General features: G+C 42.5%; 1 protein-coding gene across 3 annotated transcripts in view; it reads right to left on the bottom strand.

Annotated features, from left to right (window-relative positions):
- The window catches only part of RUNX2 (runt related transcription factor 2), a 246,724-nt gene that overhangs the window by 26,516 nt on the left and 205,496 nt on the right, over positions 1 to 14,712 (bottom strand). For all 3 annotated transcript variants that reach the window (XM_003482203.4, XM_005666073.3, XM_005666074.3), the window contains one exon: positions 11,195 to 11,356. In XM_003482203.4, coding sequence (XP_003482251.3) covers positions 11,195 to 11,356 — 162 coding nt within the window. The remainder of the gene's footprint in view (positions 1 to 11,194; positions 11,357 to 14,712) is intronic.

Raw genomic sequence — 14,712 nt, 5'->3', positions numbered from 1 at the left:
ATGCAAGAATTTCCTAAGAGTCACATCAAAAAAAAATAATAATAATAATCTAGGCAGTTGAGTCAAATGGGATCCTAGTCCCTAGATTTGACCAAGGCACTTAAATTCTGACCCAATTTAATAATGGATACCTTCCTAATTGTTCTCTGAAAGGATGATGAACTGTTCAAAGTAAAAGTGTCCCCAAATGACTTTGAACAATTCAAATTAAAGTGCTGTCACCTGCATTTTATCCTATAGAATTTAAAATATTTTAAAAAAAGCTTTTTACTTGTTCAGTGACTTCTCCCAAGGATCTTTCTGAGTCCCCCCTTTTAAATATTTCTACATATTAACAAACCTAAAAACTAATAACCTAATATAATCATGCAGTTTCTCTTTTCCTTCCCCCCCCACCGGGGACCAATTAATATCTCCTGAGAAATCAATGCTCAATAAAGGGACAAAATAATGCTAAGACATGGGGGTTTCAATGGTCTTATTTTCCCTGAGAAAAAGTAAGGAGGAGCTTGGCTGGTATTTATTAATATCCCAAACAACAGACCTGTCAAGAATATTTCCATGTACATTCGTTCTAAATATGGTGACTAGGTGACTACATACATGCCTGTGTGCTTACATAGGTCACGACACAGAGCTAAGAGTGTTCCTTCACTTGAAAAGAGATAGGAGAACATTCTATAATATAATCACATGCGAGGACCATATTTGTGTATATGGAATATGAAATTAGGATAAAATGACATTATTATCCTTAGTTTCCTATACAGCCCCCCTTCTAGATCTATTCGCCGATGGCTAATGACAGAGCCTAACTCTGAAGCATGCAGCCAGGACGACTGGGGATCTTCCTTCTGCAGGCAAGGACTTCCGCTGAGCATCTATCTACACATAGAGCAGAGAGAGCTACAGAGAGAGAAAGCAAAGGATTAGAAAGCCAGGTCCTCGGCCTAAGGGGAGCCTTCAATCTCGTTGAAGTCTTGGAGAGATAGCAAAGGATTAGAAAGCCAGGCCCTTGGCCTAGGGGAACTTTCAATCTAGCTGGGGAAAGACAAGATCTCCTCTGTTCTTGTCATAGCTTAAGAAACATTATGAAACCACACATGTCAACAAGTGCAATTTTTTTTCCGATGAAAATGTAATTGTCAGAGTAAAAATCCAATCTGAGCAAAATGGAATTGATTCTTTTTTCTTTAAATTTCCTAAAGGAGATAAGTTTATGCAAGGGGCAAAAGAGATCTCTTTTCACCAAAATCCTCAGCTTTCTTTGCATATTCAGGCACCCATATGGGCTGGTATCATAATGTGACCATGTCACAGTCTCGTGATGTCTTCTACATGAGACTGAAACCTTCCTGAAGGCAGAAACCATGTCTTCTATTTCGTTTTTATTCACTGCCCGCCAAAGCACACTGTAAGTTGTATACACATAACCGCTGAGCCGACTTGAAAAGGCTGAAATGAATTGAGAAAAGATAACTTCAGATAAGAAAGAATGCAAGTGGCCACTACTGTATCGGGTGACATTTGTAAAAATCCAAAAATTTTTTTTGGCCATGCCCACGGCAGGTAGACGGTCCCGGGCCAGGGATCGAACCAGCACCACAGTTGTGGCAACACTGGATCCTTACCTGTGCCACAGCGGGACATCCTGAAAATCTCAATTTCTTGACCGGCAGAAACTATTACCTGAATTAAATAAGATAAAACCTAAAATAACTATAAATTTTCATACTTATATTTAAACAAAGAAAAAAAAAAGCTGAAGTAAGAAATGGGAGAAATGCAGCTTGACAGAAAGCGGCAAATATGAGGAAACAACTGTCACATCATCACCAAAGAACCAAGGCCACTTCTGCCAGCACCAATAGGGGCTGAGACGGAAAGAGTTTGGTTCTGGATGTCAGGCATGAAGAAGGCCACTGAGAAAGTGCGGTCTGCCCAGAGACCACTGACCAAACAGTGAGGTGATGTGTCACAAAGCCCCATCACACAGCAAAGAGTTTAAACAGCACAGGGAACTCTATCTAGTCACTTGCGATGGAACACGATGGAGGATAATGGGAGAAGACGAATCTGTGTGTGTGTATATATATATCTATGTATGACTGGGTCACTTTGCTATGTAGCAGGAGTTGACAGACCATTGTAACTCAACTATAATAGAAAAAATTAAAATCTGTAATAGAAAAAATTAAAATCTCACAAAAAATAAATATAAAGAGGAGGCATGAAAAAGAATGTGTGTGTGTATATGTATCATATATATATATATATATGACTGAATCACTTGGCTATACAGCAGAAATTAACATGACATTGTAAATCAACCATACGTCCATAAACTTTTTTTTTAAAGGGGGTTGGGGAGGAGGAGAATGGGGGGGACCAGGAAAGATTCAGAGGCTAAGACTGCAAGAAACGATCATTGTCCAAACCAGATCTTTTGCTTTGTTTCTGAGGACTGGTTTTGCTTCAGTTTATGGCTTAGTTAATACAATTTCTATCGTTTTCTCAGAAAAGACTTTGACACTTTATTACATGACAGCTATAATTAATGTCAGACTCTAAATGAGAAATCAAAAACTCTATGTGATCATTTGGTTTCAAGCTGGCCCTAAAGTATGTTTTGGCATGATTACCAACTGTTAGCAGCAAGTTCTGGAAACAGATGCAGTCTTGATATGTGTTCTAAATGTGAAACACATTGCAAAAAGACTTGGAGATAAAAATACACACTACTCATGCACACGCTTACCACGCTAGTCCTGTCCTTATCAGCCATAAAAAAAGTTTCTCATGTGCTGCCCTTGATTTGCTGTTCCAGGTGAACAAAATCATCTTTTTTCCCTTTTTTCTTCCATTTTTTTCTCCTACATGCCGATTTGCTTTTTTTTTTTTTTCCTATCATCTTTTCCACTAATATTTGTTCCATTAAATATGTACGGAGCACTTACCATGTGCCAATAACTGTGCTAGGTTATAAGGATTCAGGGCTCTGTGAGCCTACCTCCTCTCAAAGGGGGAAGGCATCTAATTAAAGTATCACTGAAGGAAGATACAGATACATCAGAGGTGTGGCCACAGCCCAGAGAGGGGACATGGACAAGAGAGCGATTCACCTTGAGGAAAGGGATGCTTGCGAAGAATCCCAGGGCCCTGCCTGGCCAATGCCAATAAGTGGACTGGCCAGGAAGTGTGGAACAGCACAGCACAGGTGAGGAACGCCAGGTGCTCTTAGGAGAAAAAGGAGCGTCCTTTACCTCAGAGAGGTGCATATTTGGGGAGGCAGCTAAGTAGCCACATAAACGGACTGCTGTTTTTAGTTGGGTCTGGTTTGCACTTGAATCAATACATAGGACCACCAAAAGGTTAATGTTTCGTAATGTGTCTATATGGGCAAAGGCAAAGAAAAAAATTTTAAATCAGATGTGGGCCAAAGAGAAGGAAAACCATAGTCTAGACTACTTGGTGACAGTTGCTGTGACAGAGGATGTTTCCCCGGGCAGGAATATGCATGCAATGCTTTTTTAAGGGATGGTAATATTCACAGGGGCAGGGTGAGTAGTCATTGGTCTGGATGTTTTTAAACATTTAATAATATGCTTACAATGGACTGTTAGTCAATGGTAAAAACAAAGGAGCTACCAAGCTGTGAAAAGATAAGAGAGGAACTTAAATGCAGATCCTTAAGTGAAAGAATCCTGTCTGAAAAGGTTACCTACTGCAATTCCAGTTACTTGGTATTCTGGAAAAGGCAACACTATACAGACAGAAAAGATCAGTTGTTGCCAGGGGCTGGGGGATAAAAAGGTCATGTATAGGGGATTTTTAGGGCCCTGAAACTATTCTGTGTGACTTTGTAACCGTGATTGCTTGGCCCTATGCACTTGGCAAAACCTATAGAAGAGTATAAACCTAAGAATGAACCCTAACATAAACTGTGGATTTTAGGTAATAATAATGTGTCAATAGTGCTTCATCAATTGTAACAAATGTATCATACTAATGCAATATTTTTTTTTAATTGGCTTTTTGTCTTTTCAGGGCCACATCTGCAGCATACGGAGGTTCCCAGGCTTGGGGTCTAATCGGAGCTGTAGCCGCTGGCCTACACCACAGCCACAGCAACAGGGGACCCAAGCCGTGTTGGCAACCTATACCACAGCTCACAGCAATGCCAGATCCTTAACCCATTGAGCGAGGCCAGGGATCGAACCCGCCACTTCATGGTTCCCAGTCGGATTCGTTTCCACTACACCATGATGGGAACTCCCACTGCAAGATGTTAGTTAATGGGAAGAAAAAGTGGCTGGTGGGGATGGTGGGGGAGCATACAGGAACTCTGTACTTTATGCTCAATTTTCAGTACATCTAAAACTGCTCTAAAAAATAAAGCATTCATTTAAAAACAAATATATATGATAGCTCTTTTGAAGCTCTTTTGAAGCTCATGACACAACTTAGTTTTTCCACTAGCATCTATCTGCTAAGGCAAGATTGCTTTACCAGAAGCCCTAAGAACAACAATCCCTGGACCGACACTGACCTCACTCCCTGCAGAACCTCTGAGACTCACAGATGGACAATTCTGAGTGATTCAGTTACACGGGACCAGTGACACACAATATATTAACTGACATCTCTGAGAATAGTACAAAGACTCTTACATGACCATGAAACTAAAACTCAGGTTTCCTCCGTTCAATTGCCTCCACCCTCTTCTCAGATCCCAGGGAACCACAGAAGCCACTGTGTCACTAGAAAATCAACTTTAATACTTTTGGTGAAGTTAGGTTCAAGGTCCCAAGCCTTCTTCTATGAAAGGAAAGGGATTACAGCAAATCTGTCAATAACGTTTATAATCCTGCCATCCCCGCATAAGCATGATTGCTTTCATTACTGACTCTTTTCTCCAAGTGTGGGGTATTGCACAGGTATCAAAAATAAATCCTCACCAAAACAACTGATACTAATCGTGTAGAAAATCAGAGTCAACCCATGCCTCCAGGTTTCATTCTGTACTCAGTCTTGCTACAGATAATAGTAACTCGTCATACAACCAAGTTTACCCAACTTTGCGAGCTGGGCCAACTACCCTCAACAGATCTAGTAGGAATGGAAACCACTTCTTATGTCCTCAGCCCCACGAACTCAAAAGTTATGCTCAACCGAAGTCCAGGTATGCCCTTGAAACCAAGCCTACAGCAATAAGATAAAAATATCCCCTGCTTGTGTCAGACAATAGCCAGTTTTTAAAGAAAGCAAGATGAATTTCAACTTACAGAATGCAAAAATAACCCAATCGATCACAGTCAATATTATAGGGAAGAAGACTGAATATTCAATTGGTAACACAGGGATTGCCTTTGTTTAGGGTCCATTAAATTTAATAACTTCCTCCTCTGTGGCTTTAAACAGAGAACTTCTTCAACATAAGAGTGACTCCTTTTAAACTTAATTACTTGCCCATGGCTGCTGTGGCCAGAGGTGTGTCTACCAAACAGGTGGGTCTTAATAAAGGAATGGTTCTGTATTAATTAAAAAAAAAAAAAAAGTCGATCTTCTAGTGTTTTATTATAGCTGCTTTAACATTCTGGTTTCCTAGTATTAATTGCTGGAGTTTTCCTTTTAACCTCTCTTAAGCCGTCACTCCCTCCTCTGACTTAAGAATGGATCTGCTAAAATAAATGTCCACATATACTTGGCACATTGCTAAAGCTGCTGATTTCAAACCTGGGCTCGGGAAGTGACAGAAATTCGGCTACAAGGGACATTGAAAAATGAACTACATCAAACACCTCCGACTTTGAAACTACAGCAAACAATCCTCCCGATAGACCTTGATGGATCAAATAGGGTTTTTCCACTACAGTTTCTAGCTTTTGTGGGAGTAATCAAATAATTTTTAATAATTGTATTTGTTTAGAATAATCCCTATTCTGCTGACCTTTGGAAATATTATAGTTTAACAACTAATAGCCATAAACATGAAGACATCTTTAAGAGTCCTGTACAGTTAAGTGGAATTTGTTGATATTTAAGTATTTTGAAAGAAGAAATTCAAGACTATTTACTTACACAGAAAACGAATAACCTTCCAAAAGACGAAAGTTCTTAACTCTGTCTCATGTAAAATAATCCTAAAATTTGGGAGAAAAATCATCCGTACCACCTGTTTTGGCCTCTCCCAGGGTAACTGAGGCAGACAACCTCAGTTGGGAGGACCCTCCCTTTGCATCTTTAATTCATATGCTACACCCCAGAAAGCATGGAGAGGTCCTTGGGTACAATGGCCAAGACCACAGAAAAATGCCTGTATAAATCCCTTCCATCTCATGAACGCCAAAGAGCAGCCCACATGCAGGTTAATCTGAGATGCTTCACTCGGATGGGTGGAGGACTGTTTGCCATGAACAAACCTATATATAATCTCCATTAAGAGGCTAACAGTAGCTCATACTTTGACCCACAAGTCAAAGAATAAGACTCAGCAAACAGCTGTGCCTCTTTTTCTAATAGTATGTAATTCCATAAGATACATTTGGAAAGTCAGTAAGTACTTACTTACATAACCATGTTGCATGAGCTCCAGCAAAGTAATTATAATCCTTGTGTCAAGCCTCACAAGTGCTTTGAACGTCAAAAATGCTGTGGGTGACGGTGACATTATAGGGATGAAGACACGCAATGGTTTGGTTTGTTGTCAATGCTCCTAGCCTTGACCTTTAGCTCTTTAATAGCATCGGTGAGAATTGGTAGCTCTGTATAGTGAACATCCTTCTAGGATCATATAAGATGAAATAAGGTAATGTATAAAATCTCTGGGGGCTGAGGATGCTACTTAAATACAGATTATTTATGTGATAAGGTCATACTTAGCACAGTAAGTGCAGTGGAGTGGGGAACCCACCCCTACAGGGCTTCTTCTGCACTGGATGTCTCTAGATTGGTTTCTGCTAGATATTTTTTTCCCCACTCTGGCAGCATACAGAAGTTCCTAGGCCAGCAATCAAACCCGAGCCACAGCAATGACAATGCTGAATCTTTTAACCACTAAGCCACCAAGGAACGACCTTGATTTTTATAATTCAGCTGGATATGACCTACACTTGATACAATAAGGCAGACTCTATTAGTCATTTACACCACAGAATTACTTATTGTTCAATAAATACATAACAATAATTTATTGTTCAGCCATAAACATATAACTACTGCTATTGTTCTTGTTATAATATGGGAGGCTACTAAAGGTTAAGGAAATATTTCCTGAATCTTTGTTTTGCACCTGTGAACTTCAAGATAACTGGCTTGTATATTTCTTTGCAGTAAAGTAGGGATTGTAATATACATATATATATATATATCTTTATCATCTTATTTTATTTACTTTTTGCTTCAAATCCTTTATGATATTATATGGTATAATATCACTGTCACTATCAAAGTTCGTTAAGTTTGAGCATTTGTAGCCACACTTGAAAAATTACTCAGGAGAAAGGCTAACAAAAAAAGGAATGATAAAATTGGACTCTCTGAAGGTCTTTAAATAGATTAAATCATGGTCTTTCTTGGCAATTGTCTTTCAGGACGAAATGCAATTTCGTTAGGAATATGTCTTTCTGAAAGACGTTTCTGCTCGCTTTTTATTCTTATGACCCCCTAGAGAAGAATATCAGCGTGCCTAGTTACATGCAAGTGTAACTTAACATTTTCTCTTTTCTGACATTATAACTGAACAGTTATTTTCTCTTAGTGCTTTGACTTTTATTGACCTTTTGTGAATGACTTCCAATTGCTGTAGCGCTATAAAAATTCATAAGAAGTCTATGGAAGAATAATAATAATGACATTTATTGAGTACTTCTATGCGTCAGGCACTGTGTTAAGAGCTTTATGAATGCCATATGAGTATTAACTCGTTTTACATATTTAAATATTTCAAGGGTTTTTAAAAAATTTTAAATGCACGCCGTGGCCATCCATGTTATAAAGCAAATAAACCTCTTTGAAAGTGTACATTTTCATCCACCGATTCACTTAAGCCAGGGCTTGCCTGCAAATTATATATAGACATACGATTTGTACAAAACAATGTTAAACTTCATAACATCAGCTGCCATCTGCTGAGCACATACGGTGCGTCAGCCTGCCCCAAGCACTGTACATGAAGCACCTCACTGAATCCTCACAGGAACCCCAAGAGATAAATATTCTATCCCTGTTTCACATATAATAAAACCAAGTCTCCGAGAGGTTAAGAAGCTTTCCTGCTATGTGGATGGGTTAAAATTCAAACCTGGGTCTGAACCTTCCAACCCTAATGTATAAATGAGGCATTTTCTGCTTTCTCACCCAAGGTCCTGTGAGAATGTTTTGTGTATCCCTTCATACAGGGAGATGAGAGTGGGCGTCTCTACACAAAAGCAGGGACTGTTCTGGAAGGCATCTCAAATGGTAAACATAGGGCTGCTTGGAGATGGGGACAGGGGTTCCTATTTCAGCTGTCTGTGCTATAGACACATAGCATCCCTTTAGATATTGAGGGGAACAATATGAAAACAGAAGGTATGCAACTTGGTACCTCCAAACCCATGAGGCAGGCTCCCCTCCGAGAAGCTGTCTAGGTCTGGTCCCCCTGAAATGAAAACAGTACTCACTCCAGATGACTTGGTCCCCAAGTCCACTGGGCAGTACTCGGGGGGACGGACATAATCCCACACCCAAGAGCAAGGTCAGAAAAAGCAGGGTTCCTCCAGTTCCCGGACTGTCTGCATCTAGTTCTTGCTTCCTGATTCCCACACACTGACAAGAGGGATTTTCTGTTCTCTTTGCTTTACTGTTTATGCAGAACCTCCCACCTTGGCACCATGTTACTTTGCCAGGAACGATTCAAAGAAATGTTCAGGGTGGAAGAAAAACACTGGACTAAACTCAGTTTTAAACTAGTTGAAAGCAGAGCGCCGCTCCTACCTTTAGCCTCAGATCAATGTATGGCTGGATCATGAATCAGTTCCTGCCTCCTCTGTGAGATGAGCAAATTCATATTTGTTTTAAGTAATTATCAGTAAATTGACTCCAAAGATTCTGGCTCGTCTGTATTACACACGTAATGCAGCATTTTTTTCTGTGTTACTTTCAATGGTTTTCCCATTGAATTTGTGTAAGAACACAGCTCAGGAGGAAAATGCTGTAGGTAAGAGTCTCTAAAGCTCCAATCAGGAGTTCCTGTGGTAGCTCAGTGGGTTAAGAACCTGACATAGTGTTCATGAGGAAGTAGGTTCGATCCCTGGCCTCCCTCAGAGGGTTAAGGATCCAGCACTGCCATGAGCTGTGGTGCAGGCTGGCAGCTACAGCTCTGATTCGACCCCTAGCCTGGGAACTTCTATATGCCGCAGGTGCAGCTATAAACAGAAAAGAAAAGAAAAGAAAAGAAAAAAAAGCTCCAATCACTCCCTGAGGTGCTTTTTTCTTTCCTCTAGGTACTGCCAGAGGACGAAGAGTAAAATCTGCTTCAGCCACAAAGGGTTGGACAGACAGAAGCCCAGAGGACCCTAAACAGAAGCAAGTTGGCACAAATCTGTCCTGGCAAAGGATCACCTTGGCGCTCCGTGAGACAAAACGGACTCAGTCTAAAATGCAGGAGGACCAGAACTAACTCAACACCACTCAACACTATACCTCGGATCCCACAGGAGCCCTGGCTTGTCCCTCTGTGCTCACTCATCCTTTCCCGTGTCGTTAACTAATGTCTGCCTACAGGAGGGAGTTGTTGCAGTCAAGGGAAATGATCCCTAAAATTCTCTACGCTGCACCATTCCCCGATCAAGACCATGTGATTCATGAAAATTATAACAGCAGTCAGAAGGAAAAGTGGTCCCGTGGTTTTTTCCAAAGAAATCTTGAGGTCCTCCCTCCCCCACCCCTTCTTTCCCTACTCACCCCTAGGGAGTCCGTCTGCGGCAGAAAAGCTGAAGGAACTAGGACCAGAGAGCCCCTTTCCTGCTATTTGCTGGAGAAAAAAAGACTTCCCTCCTCCCAGGTTGAAAGAAAGAAAGGAGTCTGAGCTAATCACAACCTGCAAGCCTGCTGGTGGACCGTCAGCTGGCCAGTGGTGCAACTCAGCGCAGAGAGCAACGGCTTCGAGCTTTGCAGAAAACAAGAGAGGGAGGGAACACAGAGACAGAAACACAAAGAGAAAGAGAGAAAGAGAAAGGCATTAACCTGGCCAGGAGTCACACAGGTGCACGGAGCCCGATCGCTGAGCAGAGGGTCTGACAGACGGAGGATTCCCCCTGCGTGTGCCTCTGACGGGGGCGCCGGGCTGCAGTCTGGACACTGGAGTGTCTCAGAGACTTTCCTCTGATTCACAGGACTCGTATGGTTGGCCGAGAGCCTAGAACTTTCCTCCACGCGTCAGGCTGACATCTGCGCGGACCCTCTCTGGCTCCCCGAGATGAACTCTCCATGAGAGAGAGGAGGGTGGCCAGGGTCCCTGCCACATCTGCTGCCACCACAAGCTATAGAATTTTGTGGTGCCTTCGAAAGAGGGCACATGTGAGGCTGCCACGCTAAGAGCCACAGCAGTGACCTGTGTGACTCAGGTTGCTCGGACTTGAGTTGGCCGCTCTGAGGCCACATGCAGCCTTGCAAGACTCTTGCAGCCTCGCTGCACCACGAGTGACAGGTGTCTGACAAGGACCTTAAATGTGCAGATGCTCTCTCTTAGAACTGGCTACCTGGGACTCCTGGGACTGAAGAGCCTCTAGAAACGGAGGGCAGTGTGCTCGGCCCGTCGTTTGGCTTCAGGCAGACGTTAGGGACAGAAAGGAAGGCACGCAGAGGAAGGCCGGGCCTAAGGGCCTCGGGAGGAGCCTCAGTCAGGAGACAGCACCAACCGAGGGAGACACACTTCAGCAGGAGTAAAACGGGGGTGGGGGCGGGGTGGGGAGAGGAGAAGGGGTAGTAAGTGCCATCTTAGGAAAGGATGCCATCTCTGGGGGAGTTTCCGTCTCCTGACTTAAATTTAAAGCTCGAGCATCTGAGAGCCCCATCATTCCGAAGACCCGCTTTGCAGCTGCCACACCCTGGTCCACATGCCTCTCACGGAGAGTTACTGGGAGCGGAGCTGAGACGGCTGGGCCCAGCCTGCAGCCCCGACCCCGCGCCTGCGTTCAAGGGTGGTCTTTACCTGAAATGCGCCTGGGCACGTCGGTGATGGCAGGAAGCCCGGTGCCCCGTGTGGAGGACAGCGGGGTGGTGGAGTGGATGGATGGGGACGTCATCTGGCTCAAGTAGGAGGGATACGACTGGTCATAGGACCACGGCGGGGAAGACTGCGCCTGCCTGGGGTCTGGGGGAAAGAAGAAGAGTCTTGAGCACATCAGCTGCTGTGGCTTTAGAACACGCAACCCCAAACTTAGAAAAAGAATTTTCAAGGCCTATTTATCTCCCAAGGCCCATTTATCTCCCACAACCCCACCCTGGCAGGCCCCTGAAAGCACCAGGCTTTCTAGACTTGGAGTCTGGATGAAAGGAATAAAATGCATCATCCATAGGACCCTTTGTCCCTCTCTCACATAAATATTTCTCTTCGGAAAGCCTCACAGTCATTTAGAAAACAATCTGCTTTGGTTATCTTTACGGAATTGAATTCTATTTTATTTACTTTCTGAATGTTGTAAGATTATTCCAATGAACATGTATTATTGACTCCTTTAAAAAGTAAGACATTTTTTGAACACTTTACTTGGGCAAAGAGCAGACAGACTGCGCCTTATACAATTGCATTTTTTTTTTCTTCTTTTTACAGCTGCACCTGAAGCACATGGAAATTCCTGGGCTAGGGTCCAATCGGAGCTGCAGCTGAGCCTACGCCACAGCCACAGCAATGCGGGATCCGAGCTGCATTGCAACCTACAGCGCAGCTTGTGACAACACTGGATGCTTAGCCCACTGAGCGAGGCCAGGGATGGAGCCCACATCTTCACAAAGACTCACTACATCAGGTCCTTAACCTGCTGAGCCACAATGGGAACTCCTGTACTGTTGCCTATTTGAAGGTGCTTTTTGGTTTTTCGAAGTCATGATTCTGTGATTATAACACAGTTCACTTTCTTTCCAAGCAGGTCAATGGGTGGCACTTTCTAGCCTGGGGGTTACAAGGCTGGGGTAGAGATGGGCACAGAGGGGCAGCATGGAAACAGAATGGGAAAGAGGGCAGCCAGTTGCTATTCTCATGCTTAAGCCGCTCCTGAAAATAACCTTTTAAGACGAAAGTTAATTTCAAAGCCAACTAAGAACTGAGAAGCTTCAGCATCATCCAGTTTCAGTGTTAAACTTGTGAGTTTCTGACAGTAAGAAAATGACCCAAAACAGAACAGAGAAAATGTCTTTAATCCTATTGGCACCTGTTTAAAGATGTCACATGTTTGGAATGTGGCCTAGTGATACCTAGAGTCACCATAATAATTAAAAATAATGGGAAACCAACAGGTTAGGGTGAATTGTGGGGAATCAGCAATATCTTCTGATGTATCCCTATGGTGTTTCTTAGAGACACAACCTGAAAGAGCTTCAATCTGGAGTTCCCACTGTGGCGCAGTGGATTAAGAATCTGGCTGCGGCAGCTGGGGTCCATCCCTGGCCCAGTGCAGTGAGTTAAAGGATCCAGAGTTGCTATAGCTGCAGCTCAGATTTAGCCCCTGGCCTGGGAATTTCCAAATGTTGCAGGTGCATCCATAAACATTAATTAAAAAAAAAAAAAAGAGCTTCAATCTATGCAAGAAAAAAAGGTAAATTTGCTGTCTGATTCCAGGCTTACTTAAGGGTTAATCAAACAGAATCATAAATTTCTCTTAATACATTTTTTGCTAACTTTAAGTTTTGTTAACTTTAAAAATTCTAATATCAGGCTATTCACAGGAGAGTTTTGTATAGTAGAAGAGCCATGGACTCTGGAATGTGCAGAATTAGGTTCTGAGACTTTTATTTTCCAGCCCCGGGATCTTGGGTTATTTACTCAGTGATTCTGAACCTCAGTTTCTTCATCTGTAAAAGGGGGTGAGAGAGCAATAAATGAATTATGGAATGTGGCACCTGCATGAGAAGCTCTGTAGAAAGGGTAGCAGAGGAGGCACCTGAACAGTAAGTATTACTTCTTGTCTTTAAAGAAAAAGCTCTCAGTGACCCGGGGAGAGCTCCCTGGCTAAAACACATCTGAACTGGAGTTGATACACTTGGAATAAGTTTAATTTTTAAATTATTGCCACGTCATCTATCAGCCTCTGAAAATGAAAAGCTCAGTTTTTTCCAAAAGCTATAAACATATTGAGTCAATTCAGGTTTTTCTCCAAAATAAAAAGTGGGAAGAACAAAACATGGGTTTTTCTGAGATTATTCCTCCTTAAGGCCTCTCAATTTTTCTGTACAAAGCCATTTAGTTTCAGCTATTTCTTGTTTATTTTGTTGTTGTTGTTGTTTTGATTTTTAGGGCCACACCTGTGGCATATGGAGGTTCCCAGGCTAGGAGTCTAATCGGAGCTACAGCTTCCAGCTTACACCTCAGCTACAGCAACACAGGATCCGAGCTGCATCTGCGACCCGCACCTCAGCTCATGCCAATGCCGGAGTCTTAACCCATTGAGCGAGGCCAGGGATCGAACCCGCATCCTCGTGGATATTTGTCGGATTTGTTTCCACTGCGCCACAACAGGAACTCCCTAATTCTTGTTTATTTGTTCAATTCAGAAACAATTTATTTAAGGACAATGTAAATAGGACATACTTTTCTTAAGTCGAAATAATTAAATACATCTGGATATTTATCTAACATTGACCATATCAACAGATGTATAGAAAAATTTCATCCACTTCAATTTCAAGAAACATTTGCTTGAGTTCATGATTTGAGTGCACGTACAGCAATTTTCCTTCAGAAAATTAAAGGATACGTGATCGTTAAAGTAATGAACTTGTATGCTTTAAAGTGTCCCAGGCTGAGACTGCACAGATTGGCAACCTTTCAAATCTGAGTGAGTGGTCCATGTTCTATATTGGATATTCTTCCTTGATTTAACCATTAATGTAATTCACCATTCAGATAAAAGGCAAAGGATCTTCAGATGGAAAAAAGATGCAGTCCCTACATCACCAGAAAGCCAAGGTCTTTTCTTAAGCACATTTGGCCACACCCACAAGCGTACAGAAATTCCCAGACCAGGGATCCAACCTGAGCCCCAGCAGTGACAACACGAGGTCCTTAACCTGCTGAGCTACCAGGGAACTCCTCGGGCAACATCTTCAGTAGACAAAAAGGACAAGAACCCATAGCTAAATGAGCAGGGCACACAAGACTCGGATTTGGATTTGCTTCTAATCTGACGTCTCTAACTTCACCAGCTGACTTCCTGAGCAGGTGGTTTAAGCTGAACCCCCATCTCTCTACAGTCACATGCTATCCTACCAGCCAAAGAGGGGTTCTCTGCCTAAAATTGCAGGCAGGGGGGTGGGTAATACAAAGAAATATAAAGGAGGACTTAAATCACAGACATATCACAAAGGAATCCAGGAACACAGCTTGGAGATAAGATAGAACCTTTCATTCATCTCTCCTTTTGCTGAGAAGCAGCCCAGAGCAGGCAGAAGCCAACGGGCTTTCTAAAGAGAGGGTCTGTAATGGAACAAGAAAAAAAGCCATCTGACCCCAGC

Source organism: Sus scrofa, chromosome 7 (assembly GCF_000003025.6).
Source record: "Sus scrofa isolate TJ Tabasco breed Duroc chromosome 7, Sscrofa11.1, whole genome shotgun sequence".
Taxonomy (NCBI): Eukaryota; Metazoa; Chordata; class Mammalia; order Artiodactyla; family Suidae; genus Sus; species Sus scrofa.
Note: the sequence above shows the minus strand (reverse complement) of the source record. Positions and strands in the feature narration are given on the sequence as shown.